We start from the raw sequence: 20,939 nt of genomic DNA on the forward strand, positions 1-20,939 counted from the left end.
TTTGAAAAATGGCAATTCGCACTGCAAAAGTTGCAGCTGCTGCATGTATCAGCCCCACATGTAGGCACCGGCTGGTATGAACTGGCACCTCCACAGTGGGTTACAGCCCCACTGGTAGCCCTGTGCACTTCTGTATGTGAGAAGGGAGACTACCACGCCTGAATTGGGCCTGCGACTCTAGGATGTGTGAAGGATCTGCCTTTGTTTTGCTGCTTGGGATCTGCAGGCCTGGTGCCAGCACTGGGTCTCAAACCTTGAGGCAGGCCCTGAGAGGGGCTTGGGACATCTTGAGGGAAGGGACAGGATCATGAGACAAGCCCTCCTCCTCCACTGGTCCAGAGCGTACAGTGAATGCCCACCTGGCAGTGGGCTCTTGTGGATACACACTGGAACAGTACGGTGGCTCCACTTTTTAAAAAAATCTAAACTATTTACATATTTCTATTCATCAAAATAGCGTCTTCCCCGAAGTTAAAGATACAAAACTGCTAAAAAAAATCAAACCAACAGCACAGCAACAGATAAAACCTTGAAGTATAATTCTTTAAAAAGGCATCTGAAAATACATTAAGGGCGCAGTCTTATGCATTAAAATGTGTAAGTTCTACAACTTCGATGCTGGCTGGGGCATGCTGGGAGTTGTAGGACTTTTTCCTGTCTAAACATGCACAAGTCTGCATCCTAAAAGGACTGGAGAGGACAGTCTATAACTGGGGCACCACAGACAAAAAGGTCCTCCCCCTAGATGATGTCCACCTCACCTCCAAAGGAGAAGTGACTCAGATAAGGGCATCAGTAGGTGAGCTTAAATCATGGGCAGATTGGGGCAATTTTGGAAAAGGAGATCAGACAGAGCTTCTGCCGTGTGTGTGTGTGTGTGTGAGAGAGAGAGAGAGAGAGAAAGAGAGAGAGAGAGAGAGAGAGAGAGAGAGTATTGTCAACACTGACTGGCAGCAGCTCTCCAGGGTTTCGGCCAGGAGCTTTCCCAGCCTTACCTGGAGACTCCGGGGATTGAACCTGGGTGTTCTGCATGCAAAGTATGTGCTCTACTCCTTAGCTATGGCCTCTCACACACAGACTGATGTGTATGTGTCTATATCTGTGTGAGAGAGATTACTGACTACGCATGTGTGAGTCTGTTGAGTCTGTGTGCGTGTGCATGTTTGAGAGAGGCAGACAGACAGACAGCGAGGTTCTCTTCTATTTGTTTTCTGATGTCAGTGTGAGGATTACGAAATCAAAAAATCCTCACACTAAGCAGCAGGCTGTATGCCTATGACTGCTTGCAAGGGGGTTGGACTCAATGGCCTTGTAGGCCCCTTCCAACCCTACTATTCTATGATTCTATGATCTCTGCACATGCACTTACATTGGTCCTGGGTAGCTTCCCCCACCCTTCCCACACCAAGAATGAAGCAAAGCAGGTCTCAAAATACTAGAACTCAGGGTCATCCCATGAAGCTGATTGGTGGGAGATTCAGGACAGATAAAAGGAAGGACTTCTTCACACAGCGCAGAGTTAAACTATGGAATTCATTACCACAGGAAGTAGTGATGGTCACCAATTTGGATGGCTTTAAAAGGGGATTAGACGAATTCATGGAAGGCTAGCAGTGGCTACTAGTCCTGATGGCTATGTGCTACCTCCAGTACCAGAGGCAGTTAGCCTATGTACACCAGTTGCTGGGGAACATGGGTGGGAGGGTGCTGTTGCACTCATGCCCTACTTGTGGGTTCCCAGTCGACAGCTGGTTGGCCACTGTGTGAAAAGAATGCTGGACTAGATGGACCCTTGGTCTGATCCAGCATGGCTCTTCTTATGTTCTTAAGTCTGGGTCTGGTTGATGACTGCCAGGGATCGCCACATATGGCACCTTGAGTTCCAGGATGGGAGGCATGCAGGCAGGATAGAAATGCAGTAAGGACATAAACAGAAGGATGGCCAAAGTTCAAAAGCAGCTGTTCACCACTTGGGGAAAAGACTCCCGTTCCTGCCATATACCCATGACACAAACCTCCAGAGATGCAAGACGCACAGACACCCCGCCAGTACTTTCTAAGCATGTCATTCAAAGCTATCAGCTGATCTGCAAATACTCTTTCCAAGGCCAGGCCTGGCACCAGCATGTCAATTTAATTCTACACCAGGAATAAAAGAAGACCCAGCTTGTTTAAATGTGTGGGTGGGTTGAGTGAAAGAGAAAGAATAGAAGAGTAAAGTTTGATATGCAATTTCCTGTGTGTCAGCTGGAGGGGAAGAAGCAGAAACTAATTTAAGACAAAACATGAGAGGTCAGATGACTGCACACTAATCCTTAAAGCTCATTCATTTTTATATGCAGCACCACCAAGCACAAAGATAAAGATTTCTGCACGAGAATGAAAATTGCCCTGAAAAGGGTCTTTTGGGGACAAAAGTACAGAACGGAAAGGATACTATTTCGGAATATGAGTCTGGGATACTCTTCCACATTTCTGCAAAGGAACACTCAGACTTGACTACAGCTCCAATATGGTTTTCTTTCTTTTTAAAAAAAGTCGTATTTCTGCTCTGGTTTCTTATAGATAGCACCAAATACACAAAAGTAGAAGAACAGGGCCTTTAAAAATATTTGTACGAAAGCACTACGCTAATTATCTTTTTGCTTCCTTAAATGAAAGCTGCTCGGGATGCAAGGGCCATAGTGCTCTCTCCTTCTAGTCCAGCCTTCTCCAAACTGGTACCCTCCAAATGTTTTGGACTGCAATTTCCAGCATTCCTGACCACTGGTCATGCTGTCTGAGACTGATGGGAGCTGAAGTCCAAAACATCTGGACAATACCAGGTTGGGGAAGGCTGTTTTAGTCTGAGAAAATCCCACCACCACCAGACGATGTACCTAGTTCAGGGATGTCTGTCTATCTCTCTTGACAGGGCAGGAGGCTACGTGGGCTAAATGCTAGGTGCTCTGCAATTAGGGATGTTTCAGGTGTTTGATCTTTGTGAAATCCGATGTGAACTGACCTTATCTTCACCTCCTGGACTGATGTGCAGATCAGAATGTAATTATCCTTTGGATCTGCTGAAAGAATTAATTTCCCTCCCCATTCCTTTTTCCTCATGCGTCATATCTTTTTAGATTGTAAGCCTGGAGGAAGGGACTATCTTGTTTAATTGGTTATATGTATGCCGTTCTGGGAGCACCCCCCCCCAATAAATAAATAAATAGTTTACTACTCCAAATTGTGGGGTGCAGTTCTCAGCTCACAGGCATACCAAATGCATTTTAAAACATGTATTTTAAGATAATATGCATTTGGAAATGCATACATGTGGAAAAATACATTTAGAAATATGTATTTTGTGAGAAACCTCGTTCAAAAACACGTATTTAAATATGTATTCATATATTATTTTTTTAATTGCACATTAATGCAGAAACGTACGCAAAACTGACATGGACCAGAAATAGGTCCTCCAAGGAGCTCAGGGTTGTACAGACAAATTTATCCTATTCTATCCTCACAACAACCCTGTTAGGATGGTTAGGTCGAGAGAGAGAGTCCAGCGTTATTCAAACATTATGCTGCCCTATGGAGAGTTGCATGCATGGGCTTGCATGCTTCTCTCCTTCTGTCTTCTCTCTTCTTCCCCTCCTCCTTTTTCTGCTTAGAGGTAACTACATTTTATCATGATGTGTAAACTGGAGGACCTACAGCTCAGTATCCTATTCAGCACTAGCGCTTACGTAAATTACACTGCGCTGGCATAAGCCATCTCTAACACAATGCCAACAGCTTTTGCTGGCACAATAGTTTTACCCAGAAAACCTGCTGCTCCAGCAAACACTACTGGCATTGTGGTAGAGACAGCTTACGTCAGCACAACAGTTTATGTTAGCACTAGCGCTGAACAGGATACTGCCCTACAGTTACCTCTAACCAGACTGTGCTCTCAAACCAATGACTGAAACCAGTTTTTAAGTTTGAAAGCAAACTTGGGTTGGCGTTAAACTATGGTTTGGCCAGTTCATGCATCACAGTGAAATTTAATTATTGCTAACCACGAAAAGAAGGGGGGATTTGTAGGAGCAGGTAGTGAGTGACAGAGAAGAAAATCAGCCTCCCCAGTTTGTGTTCCTCTAGATAACAGCCAAGGTACATAACTGGGCTTCTACACACAGTGGAAGAACTCCCCCTCTACTTCATGTTCAAGGTAACACAGAGCACAAGTACTGTGCAAACAGACTGCATATATTGCGGGGCGGGGTGTATTTTGTAAGTGACAAAGTACTGCATTTAGAGGAAGGGCCATAGCTTAAAAGCAGAACACGTGCTTTGCATACAGAAAGATTCTCCCAGGTTCAGTCTCTGGCGTCTCCAGGTAGGGCCCTTGCCCAAGACCGTGGAGAGTTCCTCCTCACCAGTGACAGCAATGGCCTACATGGATCCATAGGTATGACTGGCTGGAAGGCAGCCTTTTATATTTCTGACTTTTAGCACTAGGGAAATCAACTACCTAAGCATCCATAAATCTACTAGCTCATTATGCAAAACTGCCCTTAGCCCCCTCATCAGCAGGGAATCTAGCAGCACATGGATTCCCCCACCCCACCCCACCCCACCCATCATTCTCATTCACTCTGTGGGTTGGACAAGGTAAAGAGCTATGGGAGATATTCCTGTTTCCCAGCACAAATGACAGGAGGCCCCCCCTCCCCAAGTTTCCAAACCCTCTCTGAATGCCAGAGGACTCAGGGGAGCAGACCACCCCAACTGATGGCTGGCTAGCTGTTATCCCCCCACTGTAGGACTCCTCTTCAGAGGAAGAGCTAAACCTCCCAGAAACTGAGGCCACCCCAGAGCAGTCACTGTCACCAGACCAGGAGGAGACTGGGTCCACAAAGGAGGTGGCTGCAGGTCCATCCCTATCAGGTGGAAGGCACTCTGCCTCTGAAGCATAGGCTGAGGAACCCTCTGGCCCCCAGGAGCATCATCGCCTCAAGCAACAGGCCAGTATGGCTCCAGGGAGAAGGAGTGCTCGCTTGCAAGGAAGGACTCCTCTGGAGAAAGTGACTCCTCATGAGTAGGGCTCAGACCAGAGAGCTCTAATGTACTACAGCTGAGTCCTGGGTGGGACTGAGCAGGCTTTAGTGTTAAAAGCCTTCAGTGCCTGCCTAACCAATGCTGGAAACAATGTCTTTATTAGTTCCTATTGTACTGTATTCTGTTTTCCTGGTGAGGCCTTATGACTCCTGCTTGACTCTGTTGCTTGGACTGCACATTGTATCTGACTGTTTATCTGTGTCTTGACCTTGGCTGTTCTTCAGACCTCTTTTTTGGAACTCTCCCTCTTGCCTGATAAAACTGTGCTTTTGACTGTTGCCTGCTGACTGACTTGCTTTTGGATTGCCCCGTGGTTTAACCAGAGCCTGATCCAGCAAGTGCAAACCAACGTTGCTTGCACTTGAACACCTGGCAATATGCCTCCAACAGAGATGCTACGCTAGGGATGGATAAATCAGTCCATGTCAGTTTCACATAAGTTCATTCCTAAATCTGATCTGGTCTATTTCCGCATTCATCTGCAATCTTTCCAAAAAAGAAATTCACACAAGAATTGGTATTTAACTACTATTTAAATATGTACATTTGAACACATTTTCTTACAAAATACATATTTCTGAATGTATTTTATTCTCATATGTACATTTTACATGCGTTTTTGAAGGTTTTGAGCTGAGAACTGCAATTCCAAAATTCAGGGAAGTGTCAAGTCCAAAGATTAAATGCATTCCAATCGCCAAATTAATATGGGAGGTGCAAATTGAATCAGTTCATATCAGAATTCATGAAGAATAATTCCTCAAGCTTTCCTAGCTAGTCCCAAGACATGTTAGGATGAGCTCTCAGGAACACTCAGTCCAGATCAATGATCCCTTAATATGCTTATAGTAGTAAGAGAGTGGATGTGAGGGTTTTTTCCCACTGCTCCAAAGAACATTTGAAGAATGGAGCAGAGATTTTTCTAAGCAATTGTGAGATGCACAGATCAAAGGATTACAAGAGTACACAAACAATGAGAGCAAGGAATAGAATAGGAATGCAGAAACTCTTTCTGCCCAGGAGCCAAATTCCATTTTGGAGAAGTTCTTGGGTGCTGCATTCCAGTGGTGGGTAGGACCAAAGGCCAAAATGCCAGTATATTTTAGCTTAAAGCTGTTACAGCCAGTGCTGTTGCACTCATGTCCTGCTTGTGGGCTTCCTGTTGACAGGTTGTTGGCAACTGTGTGAACAGAATGCTGGATTAGATGGACCCTTGGTTTGATCCAGCATGGCTATTCCTACATTCTTCACTAAGGCTTAGGAGAGGCACTTCAACTTTTAGAATGGGGAAAAAACTGTAGAAAGCTGAGAGATACCAAATGATCAGTGATTGGGGAAGGAGGGTATGACCTACTGGGGAACCCTGGAGGGCCAGATTGGAACCTTTGGAGTGCCAAATTTGACCCCCGGGGCTGAGGCTCTGCGCCCCTGAGGTAGAGAATCCATTTCACTAACATGATGTAAAAAAAGAAAAACACCAACTGTGACATGAATATTGTGTATGGGACTCATTTAAAATTTCTCCCATTATCATATTAATTTTTAATACCATTTAAGCAAATGATAAAGCGACAAACTCTGAGTTCATCAAGTTTTTAATTAAAATAGGCAGAGAGGGAGGGAGGGAGGAGTGAGAAACCTGACCATGCCACTTCTAGAAATATATGACAGTGAAGGGGAAAAAATGTATAGCCTGTTATAAATTAATCTCTCATGGTAATTTTGGATTGCATTAACTGAAAGACATGAACTTGAGCACACTCCGAGAGAGAGCGGAGGACAGGAAGGCCTGGCGTGCTATGGTCCATGGGGTCACAAAGAGTCGGACACGACTTAATGCCTGAACAACAACAAACTGAAGGACTAAGGATATGTCAACTGATTAGCTCTGTACTGGAAGTTCTGGTTGTCAGCTTCCATCTTTATTCTCCTATTCAAGATGGTCACGTTCAGCCAAGTCACTTTAAAAAAGATAAGATCATTTTGAGGAGGAGTCGGGTGATCGGAGATTGGAAATTGGGAGCATTACCCCAGGGTAGGCCCAACGCAATTACCCCACATAGGTAAGACTCAATACTGCTCGATTATCCAGAAGGCGATAGGTAGAGCAGGGGCAGGCAACCTGATGCTCTCCAGGTGTTTTGTACAACTCCCATAAGCCCCAGCCAGCATTACCAATGGTCAGGAATTAACCCAGCTGAAGCCCAAAACATAAGGAGGGTATCAGGTTGTTTACCCTTGCTCTCACTGAATTATGGAAAGCCCTTAACACAATAGGTTAAACCAAAAGGGTTTTTTGTTAACTGAACAGCATTTTAGAGTGTTCACATACATGGGAGAGAACCATAGGTCAGTGGGAGAGCACCTGTACACTACGTGGGGTAGAGCTATAGCTGGAGTAACTAGACTCCCATTTAATCCAGTTTATCAATTATCCTCAGTGGTGGTGCTGGGGGTAAGGAGTAAACACTACTCAAAGGAGCCCAGGGACCTAAGGCTCGGCTTCATCAAACACCTGCAAAGGAGGAGAGGGTGCAATTTAAAGCAGTGGATAGGAGAGGTGGCTTGCTTCTTTTCCCCTGGAACTCCTCCCATCACACCCAGAAACTGATTTCGGGGAGGGGTGGCAGAGAAAAAGTGACAGGTGGGAGAATGGTTAGGTACTTCCCTCCTGCTGCTTCTCCACTTCAAGTCATGCCACACTAAGTTGCAGGTGTTTGGCAGAGATCTAGATACCCAAACCAGCGTCTGCTGCCAAATGTTCAGTTTCTGCTCTTAGACACAAAGAATGCACACATACACACATACACAATCTCACAGGCTGTCTGTCCTTGTACATATAGAGCAGGGATGCAAAACGTAAGGCCTGCAGGTGCCCTCCCTCCACCCCCAAGCCCTGCCTGGAGGCCCCCAAGACCCCCAGTATCTCCTGTCACCAAAACCAGGAAAAGATGTTCTAGAAATTAGTTCTATGGTTTCTGCCATAGAAACCTCATTCCTTGAGTCCTAGGAACCAAAGCTCAAAGGCTCCTAGCTTCCTAGGATGCTCTGGGGATGCTCTAGGAATGAGGCATTTTTGGCAGGAACCATAGAACTAATTTCTAGAGTATTTCCCCCCCCCCTTGGGGGGAGGTGATTGGGGTGGGGTGGCTGGAGAGGAGGCCTCAGCCTAAGAACTGATCTTTATTCTACCTGTTCCCAAACCTATTATATGGGCACCTACAAAAGAGGTAGCAATACTCTGTGGTTAACTAATGCTAACGTACGTTAGTTGGGTCTTCCAACAGAAATTGTGATATAGTATCTACGATTAACTGTGGTGGTAATTTATCAGATGGTTTATTGTGTGTGTTTACGAGGGTAAACCTGTGTGCGCGTGTGCTTGTGTGTGTGCGCATGAGAGAGCGGTGTGCGTCATATGTGAGTTGTATGTGAATCTGCATGCCTGAGCACACACACATGTGTGTCCCCGCCCCCACTGGACACCTGAGGCCCTTGGGGCCGAACAGGTTGTGCACCCGATACAGAGCAACTGAACGTGCCTTGGCAACTTTGGGGGATGAGGTGGGAAGGGGAAAAATGATGGCACAGATTAGTTCTGTTAGAGTGTAAAGAACAAGGCTGTGTAATCCAGCGCATGCTGCTGGGCTGCAAAGGAGATGAACTCAAACATTGCAACCATCTGTTTCCCTTTGGAAAGCACAGCAGACACAAATTAACTTTGACTTTCACCATGCATGGCTACGTCCACTGTTCTTGGCTGCATGGCAGGGAGCCAATGGCAATCAAAGGCTTCAGGGGATCAGGCAGAACCAAAGCCTATATTTGTCATACGCAAAGCCTGTCAAAAAGATGTCAGAACTTCAGCTAATCATACACCTATCCCAAAACATCCATCCAGCTGAGACAGACATGGCCTTGGTGGTGCTAGAAAATGATGCCAAATAAATCATAAATGGAGCAGCCTTCTCCAACCTGGTGTCCTCCAGATGTGTTGGACTACAATTCCCAGCACGCTGGAGGGCACCAGGTTGGGGAAGGCTGAAAGAGTGAAATTTTTTATTATGAACTTACAACAATGGTCTTGTGAACCACAAAACCTCTGTTTATACCGCCCCACTGCCCAATTGTATACTCTGAAGAATCTTCAGAGAGAAGCCCTGCTAGATCAGACCAAAGGACCATCTAGTCTTTCTCGGAGTGGCTGAACAGATACCTCTGAACCTACCCCTATACTACACTTATCATCTAGGTACACTTATCATCTAGGCCCTCCTTGAGATGCCTCCTCCAAGTGAGGCTCGGAAGGTGGCAACAAAGGAGAGGGTCTTCTTGGTGGTGGCCCCCCAATTATGGAATGATCTCCCCAATGAAGCCCATCTGACGCCAACACCATTATCTTTTCAGCCATGTTAAGACCTCCTCTACTCTCAAACATTTGGCAGCATATGATAAGGTTTCCAATTTGGGTCCTGGATTTCTTATTATTGGTCATATTGTTAGATGTGTGTGTGTTGTCTGTTTATATGTTTGTATGTAAATGGTTTTTATATTATGTACAATACTGTGTTTTTAAGGTTTTTAATCTTTGTAGACTGCCCAGACAGCTTTGGGTTTGGGGTGGTATAGAAATTAAATGGAGTGGCTGACCAAAGGCCTGTGAGAATCCCACATGCACAGTATGAAGAAGCCCTCTCCTGTTGTTGCTCCCAGCAACTGGTTGAGGCATACTGCCTCTATACCTAGAAAATCTGCATAGTTTTAAGACACAGTGTGGCCCCCTTCATAAACAAGAGAATCATTTCCCATATAGCTGCAGGATGCATGCGAGTAGGGGAGCCACATGGCCTACAACTCCCATCATGGTTCGCCATTGGCTATGCTGGAGTTGTTGGTCAAAACATGTGGAGGGCCACAGGTTGCCCATCCCCACTGTAGGGCTATTGTTTCTCTTCAGTACGAAGCACTTTCTTTTTGGGAACACAGGAAGCTGCCTTATCCTGAATCAAGACCATTGGTCCATCTTGGTCAGTACTGTCTGCACTGACTCTGGCATACTTCTCCAGGTTTTCAGACAGGAGTCTTTTTCAGCCTTATCTGGAGATGCCAGGGATTGAACCTGGAACATCCTGCATGCAAAGCTTGTGCTCTGTGCTCTACCACAGAGCTGAGGGGGGGGGATATTCTCCCCATTCTTGGCTTTTCTTTCTGCACCTCAAGGACAAACAAACGTAGGACATAGGTGGTATGGATCTGCACTAAATGGGACTCTTTGATCACACTCAGGTTTGGAACGTAGAGTACATTTGTGCACAAAATGATTCCCGCCCCACACGTATGCCTACCCGGGTCAGATCAGTAAGTGAGCTTGGCCTGCTCTCATTTGCTTGTATCATCTGGAACTATGGAATCTATAGCCACCAGACCTGTTGCTCCTTCCTTCTGTTTCAAAGATCTGGATTATGAGCACCATGGGAAGAAAGCAGTTAATGCAAGGCACCGTGACGGTTGGGGGGATCTGCTGGCATTTTGGGGGCCAAAGAAGCTCTTGTCACCATGAAAATACAGTTCACGCCTAAGCTTCCTGGACTGAGAATTTGGCAGGCAGACAACTTAACTGAATTTAAACTGTATTAAATTTGTGTTTAATTACCACTCAATGTCACAGTAAACTCCCAAAGTGGAAGCTTCCTCCAGCAGTACTTCATTAGGTATATTAGATAAATATATCCATCTGTCACTGAAGTATTGAAAATAACTGCAAAATTTATGAAGGAGTTCTGTCAAAAAGGAATGGAAGGGCACAGGAACACATTTATTTCCAGAATTCAACATTAAGAGATAGCCCACCAAAAACAAAGGTCTGCTTATTAATATATAACATTACATGTATATCCTGCCTTTCCTCTAAGGAGTACAAGGCAGTGTATATGATCCTCCTCCTCTCTATTTTACCCTCAGAACAACCCTGTAAGGTAGGTTAGGCTGAGAGGTAGTGACTGGCCCAAAGTCAGTCAGTGAGTTTCATGGCTGAGTGGAGATTGAGTGTGGGTTCCTCAGTCCTGGTCTGACATAAAGCACTATATCACACTAACTCCTTGATTCATATGTTACCCACAGCAACATAGTTGCCACCACCCTGTGACTACTTCCATGCCGCTTTCAGTAACGTATGCAGCTTTCACCCACAGTTATGGAAAATTGCATGACTGCATACCATGTTACCCACACATCCCTAACAGAGCTGCATTTCTAGTGAGGTATGTAACTGCGTGTTCTACCGCAACCATACAGAGGGTGGATGGAGTGTGTTCATTCTCTTCTGGATAGGGTTGCATTACCCCGGAAGGAGTAGTTTTGTACCTTGGGGGTTCTCCTGGAGCCATCTTTGTCTCTGGAGGCCCAGGTGGCCTGAATGGCATGGAGTGCCTTCTACCAGGTTCAAGTGGTGGCCCAGCTACACCCCTTCTGGAGAGGGATAACCTGGCCTCAGTAGTCTATGCTCTGGTAACCTCCAAGTTAGATGACTGCAATGCGCTATATGTGGAGCTTCCTTTGACGATGGTTCGGAAGTTACAGCTTGTGTGAAATGCAGCAGCCAGATTAATAGTGGGGATCAGAAGGTCTGAACCAATCTGGCCAGCTTGCACTGGCTGCCTGTACATTTCTGAGCCCAGTTCAAGGTGCTTCTTTTGACCTGCCACATAGCTTGGGACTGAAATACCTGACAGAGTGCCTCTTCCATTACGGACCTGCCTATACACTCCAATTGTGATCTCAGGCTCTCCTCCAGGTGCTTCCTCCAAATATGTTCCTAATATATAACAGACCTTGACTTCAAAACAACAAACTTTGATATTTTCATAATTAAAAATGAAATTGATTATGAGTTAATTTATGTTCTCTGCAGCTGCACAGTCTGCATGCTTGGTAAGCAGCCAAACTCTGCCAGCTTTGCTATAACCCTTTAGTTTCCAAAGGATATGAAAAAATCCTATTTGCAATGCATGCATGGAGAATGATTTTACTTTAACCCTTTAGTTAGTCTTTGCCAATGGAATCGATCTGTTTAAAAGTTTGGATCTGAAATCATACACCAATCAACTACATTTGTTGGAACAGTCATGCTGGTTTGTATCCACTCCTTATTCAATGCTCCTTTTGTGATAAAAACCAATCAGAGAAGGATGCATTGTGATGCATAACGCCATAATTAATGGGGCAGAAAAACAATATAATATGCAAGCCACATTCCTGAAATGCTCTTTGGTGAAGCTGCATCAAAATCTCGTAATATAATGTCAAATTCATACATTTATAATGTCAGATTCATAACTCAGTGAGCAAGTTATGAATTATATGTCCACCCATTACTATACAAAAGCACAGTGTTGTTCGTTGTTAAACAGCAGGATGCTGCTGCACCTGCCCTACTAAATCTTAAAATGGCCCTGTGGGTATGAAGAAGGAGCAAGGGAGGCAGGAGCAGGCAAAGAGAACATAAGGGCCTGCTCCAGTTGCACTACCCCTCCCTCAGGAGATAAGAGTGGAAGCGGGGTCATTCCACCAGCCCTGCTGATAGTCTATCTAATCTTTGCCTCTTCCCTCCCCATCCTCTTTTCCTTGTGCGTCCTTTTCACTTTTTTAAAAAAGAAGCTTTTTAACAGTTAATGAAATCTACAGGACTCTCATAATGACACAGAGCTAGAGAAGGTATCTCTGTCTCATGCCGCCTCTCAGCTGATTTATTTCGAAGGGGAGAGGGGGAAATGCCTAGCCAGAGAGAAGAGATGTTGCCCAAGCCTGCCTCACCCTGCCAGGCCAGTGTCTTTCGTCAGGCCCAGACAGAATGGCCATCATCTCCTTCACCTGAGAGCAGGTGGGAAGCCCCTTCACTTCCCTGGACACCCCCTGCCTCTGAGGCTATGTGGACTGCCGCTACTGGTGATCTGGCTTGCTGGGAGAAGGTCTTGCAGCCTCCTCCCTTTCCTGGCCACCCTTGTCCAGGGCTTCAGCACTGCTCCATTCCTCCGTTGCCAGGGAAGGGAGCAGGCTGCAAAAAACTAACCTGTTTTTATATGTGTAACCTTTTATATAAGACTGAGGACTGCTGTCTTAACTGTGGATTCACATGAGCGATTTCTTCCCATCATTGGGCACCTTATTTATTTTCAAATCACACTACAGTGAAACCCACATTGCCTTTGGTTTTAAGAGAACAGCTGTCCTGAGGACATGGCATACGATGCAACCTTTCCTCAAGACAAAGCTCCTTGTGAAACCCACTGTAGGACAATGACAATAATTTCATGCATGGTGTAAGAAAAATAGTTCAAATGCAACCTATATAACCATGAGAGGGCAGGCACAGGATTACTTTTGAAATTCTAGTTTTCATGGAAACTAGTCTTAAGAATTCAAGAAATCATGCTGACCTCTCAAAACTAACTTGAGACTGAAAGTAATAATCACATTGGTGGATTCCTACCATTGACTGTGCATAAATACAATCCCAATTTACAAAGGTCTCCAGCCCTCATAACAAGTAGATGAAGGTTGGAAACCTCATGAGAAGATGCTGAAGGACAAAACATAATCAAAATTGCAGCAGGAACATCCAGAGCACAAGGAAAGAGACTAGTTATCACCCCTTTCTTGTCTCTGTTAACAACTTCACCAGCATGAGATGGGGGGTAGGGGGACGGCATTAGGGAGAAGAGTTGCTGCAGGTTGTAAGAAACTGGATTGCTATTTCCTGCACTTAGCATTCTTTAGGTAGCTATTTGCAAGTTGTGTTGTTTCAATGCATTGGAAGGTTTTGATGTATTTGGCTCTGGCTTATACTTTACTGACAAATAGTAACAATTGATATTGTGTTTTAATGGTTGATACTGCCTATTTTGTAATGAATAAAAGTTACAATATTTTAGTTATAGTATTGGTGAAATGAATTGTACGGGTTGTTTATTATAGTAATGATATACTAATACAACTGATGCATTGCTATGCAGTCTTGTTTTTGTATTGCTGTTTATTATTTATTAATTTAATTAATTTAATTTCTATACCTCCCAATAGCCGAAGGTCTCTGGGCAGTTCACAAAAATTAAAACCACAAAGTGAAGCATAAACGCTATACAATATGAAAGCTTAAAACCACAATGTGACAGTACAACCTGTTGTGCTGTGAACTGCTTTGGCTACATTTTGTGGGAAAGTGGTATGCAATTTTTAAACAAAAAATCAAATGACACTTAAATTAAAATACCTATGTCTTTTGCTTCCCCTTCCTCACATGGTTGATTAGTCTTCCGCATTTAAAATTACAGACGTCTGTAATGTACAGTTTAGCTATTGCCTTCCAGAAGATTATTTATGTCCATCACCTTCCGTGCTAAACATGTTGCTGACAGGGGCCTTCAGTGCTAATCAGTTGGCAACTGCATACACAACATGGCCGTCTCAGAGCTTGTAAAATGCTGTTTGCTACAAGACGTAAGGTAAATGACACGATTCGATTTTGCATCCAGTCCTGCTTCAACTGAAGTTGATGAGCTTATCACTTATGCCAGAGTAAGTGCATCCAGAGAAGATTGACGCTTTATTGGCTGCAACAAGCATTATTATAGGCAGTGTATGCACGTGTGTGTGTTGCATCATGGCTATAGTTACCATTTAGAGACAAGGAAATTATTCTTTTTTTAATCTTCAAACTCCCCTCTCCCTGACTCCTTCAAAGAATTTCCCTATGTAGGACTAACATTGGGACTGCTGTTAAAACATTTTCATTTACTCAAATGTTTTAAAATTCAAGGTTAATCCAGTTCAATAGCAATGTGATGCCCATCTCCATTACTCACCCAGTATTGTTTCTGTAAAGTATAAAACAAGTTTAGCATAGTTGTTTACATAATCTCAGGTTGTTTTAATTCACAAAAGAGATTAATAAATATTATAAATAAAATACAAAGTATGATGTATCAAATGCAGCACTTCCAATGGTTTGACAAGAGGCCCAGAAGCTCTAAAAGCTTCTTAAAATGTATAATCCTGAACATTCTCTGACAAGAGAGCTTAATAATGACAAGCCTATACAATCTTCATGATCCATCAGACTGAACATAGCCTGCCAGCCATAAATGGGAGGCCCACAAGGCAAGTCCTCTTGACTCATCTGGGGGAGCAAAAACAGGGGAGTTGTCAACTGATTGGAAGGCTACAATACATGGCTGATGGGCTGCATTCAGCTTGTTAGGTTGTGCCGCCACGACTCAGGAGAGGGACACGTGCATTCATGCGACCCTCCAATATGTCGGCAAAAATCCTGAGCATACAAAGGAAGTTGTACTGGATGCAGAGGTGCCATCGTTTACATGTAGAGCCAGGCTCAGCTTTCTTTTAAACGTGACACACACAGCAGATTTCTTGTTTTCCCATGATTGTCCACATGATCAAATCATCATAAGATAACACCACCTTAAAAATCCCGTTCACCCTTTCCTCTCCGCTAGCCATGAGCCAAGTACAAAGATGTTGATAGTGCCACTGTAGTATGTACTACAATCCATATACAGTTTCGCCCCTATTACTTATTATTATGAATTACTATGAATTATGTACTATTATTAATTATTATTTCCCACCTTTCCATAAATTGTCAAGATGGCTCACAAAGTAATATGATTTACAATAATACAATCAACACAAAAATGTATAACATTTTAACCAAAAACATCACCGCAGCTGAAAATAGATGCCTTGAGCCACTCTAAATCAGCCCAAAGGCCTTACTGAATTTTGGGCTGCACACTGAAAGGCCAGCAGTGAGATTGACCTCTTTGGGGAAGGTATTCCACAACTTAGGTGCTATAGTTGAAAAGGCCTCACAATGTACCCCCACCTGCTGTACCTCAGATTTTGTTTTGTCTAAACAAAATGCTGGGAGTTGTAGGACTTTTTTCTGTCCAACTCTGCATAGGATTACACCCTTAGGGTTTTAAAGGTTAAGACCAGCACTTTGACTTGGGCTTGGAGACAAATTAGCCAGCAGTACAGCCGGGGGAGGGGCCACAGCTCAGCGACAGACCGCAAGCTGAATGTCCCTGGTTCAGTCCCTGGTATCTCCAGTTAAAAGGATAATGCAGCAGGTGCTGGGAAAAGAGAACCTTCTCTGCATGAGATCCTGGAGAGACACTGCCACTGAGAGGAGACAAGACCAGGCTAAATGGTATAAAGGGCACTTCTTATGTCCTAACAGTTCTGGGGTGGTAAGTTCAGAACACCTCTTTCTGGATGCTATGTTCTGAACCAGCTCAAGCTTCTGCACATTCTTCAAAGGCAGCCCTACATAGAGTATGTTACATGGATCCAGGGTTCCCCAACCTGGTGCTCTACTGATATTTTGGACTGCAAGTCCCTTCACCCCAACCACCATGGCCAATGGTTCAGGATTGCTGGGAATTGTAGCCCAAAACATCAGGAGGGCACCAGGTTGGGGAAAGGTGCACTAATCTACTCTTGACTAAGTAGGGCAGGAATGACTATGGCCAGGTTTGATTTCTCCAGATAGGGGTGAAGCTGGCATATCACTGGCACACACCACGGTTACCTGGGCATCCAGGAGCAGCACTGGATCCAAAAGCACACTTAAGGCATGTGTAACCCTATCCCAAATAGGACAAACACCCAATCCTGGATTAGCACAATACTTTAGCTGGATTAAGTTTCTGCTTGTTTACCCACATCTAGTCCATTGCTATGCCTTATGGTGGTTTGGCTTCTGGCCAAATGAGCTCGGAAGAAAATGGTATTGCAGTGTGGGAGAGGCAGGCAGGAAGACAGACAGATTTTATGCATAGGAAGCTGCCTTATACTGACTCAGACAGTTGGTTCATCAGGCCCAGTATTGTCCACACTGTTTCAGGCAGGAATTTATCCAGCTGTACCTGGAGATGCTGGGGACTGAACCTGGGACTTCTGCATGCCAAGCAGGTGCTCTTCCATGAGCCATAGCCCTTTTCATAGCATGGAAAGAACCATGGAAAAATTGCCCCTCCATTACCCGTGGGCTCCTAAAATGGGTTTCCTACTGGGATTAAGTGGCAGTAGCTTCAATATGTAGAAGTGAGAAAGAGCTGAGGCTAGAAGATGCTGGAATGCACAAATCAATAATTTCTAGAATAATCTTAAGCAGCTTTCCCCAACCTGGCGACTTCCAGATGTGTTGGACTACAGGTGCCATCATCCCCAACCAGCATGTTTGTGGGGAGGATGGGGATTGTAGTCCAACACATCTGAAAGGTGCCAGGTTGGGGAAAGCTGCTTAAAGGGAAAGCTGTGTTAAAGAATGTGCTTTTCCTATACCCCCCAAACCCCTAAGGATTCAGTTCTTAACTATTGTAGGATCCAATCCTATGCACATTTAAACAGAAAAAAGCTCTACTGAAGATTCTTTTTCCTGTCTAAATATGCATAGCATTGCACCCTTAATGTAATGCTATGCATATTTAGACAGAAAAAAAATCTTCAGGAGGGCTTTTTTCTGCTTAAACATGCATAAGATTGCATGCTACAATAGTTAAGAACTGAATCCTTATAAAACAACAGATAAAGAAAGAATAAAACCCAGTTCACAAGTTCACAGGGGCTTAAAAAAATCTTAATGTATTAAAGCATTATTAGGGAAAATACCTCTTTTTTGGTCTCCTTGTTTTGTTCAACTTCAATATCAATAGGGTTAGTTCCATTTGCTTCTTCCATTTCATCCTCACTAGAAAATAAAGAAGGCATTGCCACATTATGACTCCATAAACACAAATTAGAACAATAACAGCGTTACAACCGTAAAAATAACACACACTGTTTATTAAAGACATTTCCATTATTACAAATTCCAATACAACAAAATAAAATAAAAAAGAGAATACAAGGTTCTCATTAAGAACATCCAAAGGAGAAGTTCAGTCTGAGAGAATGATGTTGACATCTAATTCAATACCACAGATTCATAAAACGCAAGTATAAATAAGAAGCCAACCATCAATGTGACCATGGGGTACCAAATTAGATGCAACTTTTTAAAGTGGATTTCCAATCCATTATATCTTGGAAGAACTATAACAAAAGGTACTTTATTGAAAAGCCTATGGTTCTGTATTTACTTACATTTTCCAACTCTTCCAAGCAAAGTGCTGCTTTTAGCTGTATTTTTTCTTGTATTACTTTTTGTTATTATATATTGTGTTTTTGTATTATTGCTTCATCAACCACGCTCGAATGTTCTTTTCTTGAAAGGCATGCTTTAGTAAATATAAATAGCCCCAACCACTTTATTGCTTCATCCATGACAGCTCAAGCAAATTTAACTGTGAAATCCTATGCATGTCTACTCAAAAGTAAGTGCAGCTGAATTCAGTGGGGCTTACTCCCAGGTAAGTGAGCATAGGACTGCCAGCCAAATGACTTTTGCATTGATTTATTATCATATGGCCTCTTTTTCTTTATTTTTGAAAAGGAAGAAACCACAGGTGAGAGGTTATATCTGCCAGGCACAGGACAAATATGCTGAGCAATCTGTATGATGTGTGTGTTTTTAATTCCTGGCTGAGCAAAAATACATTCTGTCAATAACAAAATAATTTTTAAAAGACATCAAATGAGAACCATGTTGAATGTGACAGAACAAATAACCAGTGGTAAGGGTGTTGGAATCTTTTATTTCTTTTGTTTCTTTTAAAATGTTTTAACATGGTGTTCTGTTCTTTTATCTTTGTTGTTCAACGCTCTGAAATCTTTTGATGTGGAGCGGTAGATAAATATTGTAAATAAAATAAATTAGTAGATGTTACTGTCCAGGCGGTTAATAATAATTTCCAAACAAACCTTCCCCAATACAAAATAGATTGCTGTTTCATATATTAACTAAGCCAGAAGTCCCCAACTTTTTTGGTACTGTGGGCACATTTGGGAATTTGAAAAACTGCTGTGGGCACCACCCCCAAGTGTTTAATCAGTGGATTGCTGCTTTGGCATCTACATTTTGTGTCTATACATCTTAGGCTGTGTCTTATCCAGCAAAAACGTTTCATGTCTATTGGACACTGCAATGTCTCTTTAAGGGATTGTCTAATTCGGCGGTGCAATACAGCTAATGCTTCTTTTAAACATATGTTTTGGCAATGTCCAGTAGTTGCTTCTTTTTGAAAGCAGGTTATTACACAGATAAATTCTGTAGTGGAACAGTCTTTAATATTCAGTGATGAACATGCTCTTTTAAATTATTTAACTGCTTCGTGGAATTAACAAATGGTCAGCGTGAATGGATTCTCTGTGCCCTTTTGACAGCTACAAAACTGATATTACAACACGGGAAGTGTACATCTCTGAGTATCACATGGTGGGAATAAAACATCAGCTTTTCACCATCATGCCCTTCTTATCAGCTTATCAGGAGCATCTGTCTGGTTGGAGTTAACTTTCTCCCACCAGGGATGAAATCTGAGAAGTATTACATCGCAATCTACCCTCAAATATTTGGTGCATAAAGCTCAACTGTGGGAAAAGCCAATGATTTGCCCTGCACATCTGCTATTGGTGGTGTCCTCTGCAGCATGAACGAAATGTGACAACTGGAACTGGAGAGAGCAGCCAACGTGAAAAAAACGCAGGTACACTGGCAACTGAAATTGGGGAAGAAAAGGACGGAGAGAAGGCTCAAAGGGCATGTTAAAGAGAAAGAAATGGTGGAATCTGGCCCATGGGCCACCTATTGAGGATAAGGAGGGGCAAGAGCTCAATGGCAGAGCACATGCGTTGTATGAGTGAAGTCCCAGATTCTCACCCAGGTGAGGGCAAAGATCCTGCCCGAGACCCTGGAGTCAGAAAGGACAATACTGGGTTGGATGGACAGATAGTCTGACCTGGTACAAAGCAACTTCCTGTGGATCTAAACCACAGGTTGGCAACCTGTGGTTCTCAACTGTTTTTTGTGCAGCCCACTTTCCCACTGTGATCAGGCATCAGCTAAGTGGTTGGGAACAGTCTGCTGTTAGTAGCAGGGAAACAGCAATCTTGAATGGCGGTAGCAGAGGGATTGCTTTCCCCAGTAGACCTTGGATAGCAGCTTTAGAGTTTTAACTGGTTCTGACTGAAACCTGGAGCAGTTTCACTGCCCCACTGACATCGGAGCCACCAGCCTCCACTGGCTTTTCCCCAAGTGATCCTGATTGCTAACAGCAGCAGGGAAACAGTTATCTTGACTTTAAACTAGCCACCCCCACTGCTCAGAGATCCTGATGAAGAATGATGTGTGCGTGCATGTGTGTGAGAATGAATGAATGGGTGTAAATCTGTGCATGTGTCCTGGACCCACGCACCACTGCCCCACTCATCACCAGTCCTATCCACTCGTGCACCCCAAAAGGGCAGGGGCCAATGTGGCTTTTGACTCCCAAAAGGTTGCCTAAACCCTACTTTAAAAGGCAAACAAGGAAGAAACACTTTGCTTGCTAATGTGACCTCTGGAACTGATTGCCACTGGCAATTATTTTGAAGAAGAGACATTATTAATATGAAATCATATTTACTATTTGTGAAGTGCCTCAACCACTAGGCAGTTCATGGTAATTATATGGAAATGAACAAACCCTGCCTGCAGGCTTACAATATAGAAAAGATTAAGACCATGGGGGAAGGCCACCTGTCACTGGCTGTTAGCCAGAACTGCAGTTTCCATTTCCAGAAATTGTCTAACTTCTGATTTCCAGATTGAATTAGAAGGTTGGCTGTTCTTGTGAACCTTCCTGAGATGTCACATTGGATGCCATCCAGTACACCAAATTCTGAACAAGGTGGAC

General features: G+C 43.7%; 1 protein-coding gene across 2 annotated transcripts in view; it reads right to left on the reverse strand.

The window, feature by feature from the left end:
* RCOR1 (REST corepressor 1) overlaps window positions 1-20,939 on the reverse strand; it is a 203,653-nt gene that overhangs the window by 22,461 nt on the left and 160,253 nt on the right. For both annotated transcript variants that reach the window (XM_084838331.1, XM_084838321.1), the window contains exon 7: window positions 17,776-17,854. In XM_084838331.1, the coding sequence (XP_084694457.1) occupies window positions 17,776-17,854 (79 nt within the window). The remainder of the gene's footprint in view (window positions 1-17,775; window positions 17,855-20,939) is intronic.

The sequence above is a fragment of the Heloderma suspectum genome, chromosome 1 (assembly GCF_057233095.1).
Source record: "Heloderma suspectum isolate Gila_16-S chromosome 1, 16-S_ref, whole genome shotgun sequence".
NCBI lineage: Eukaryota > Metazoa > Chordata > Lepidosauria > Squamata > Helodermatidae > Heloderma > Heloderma suspectum.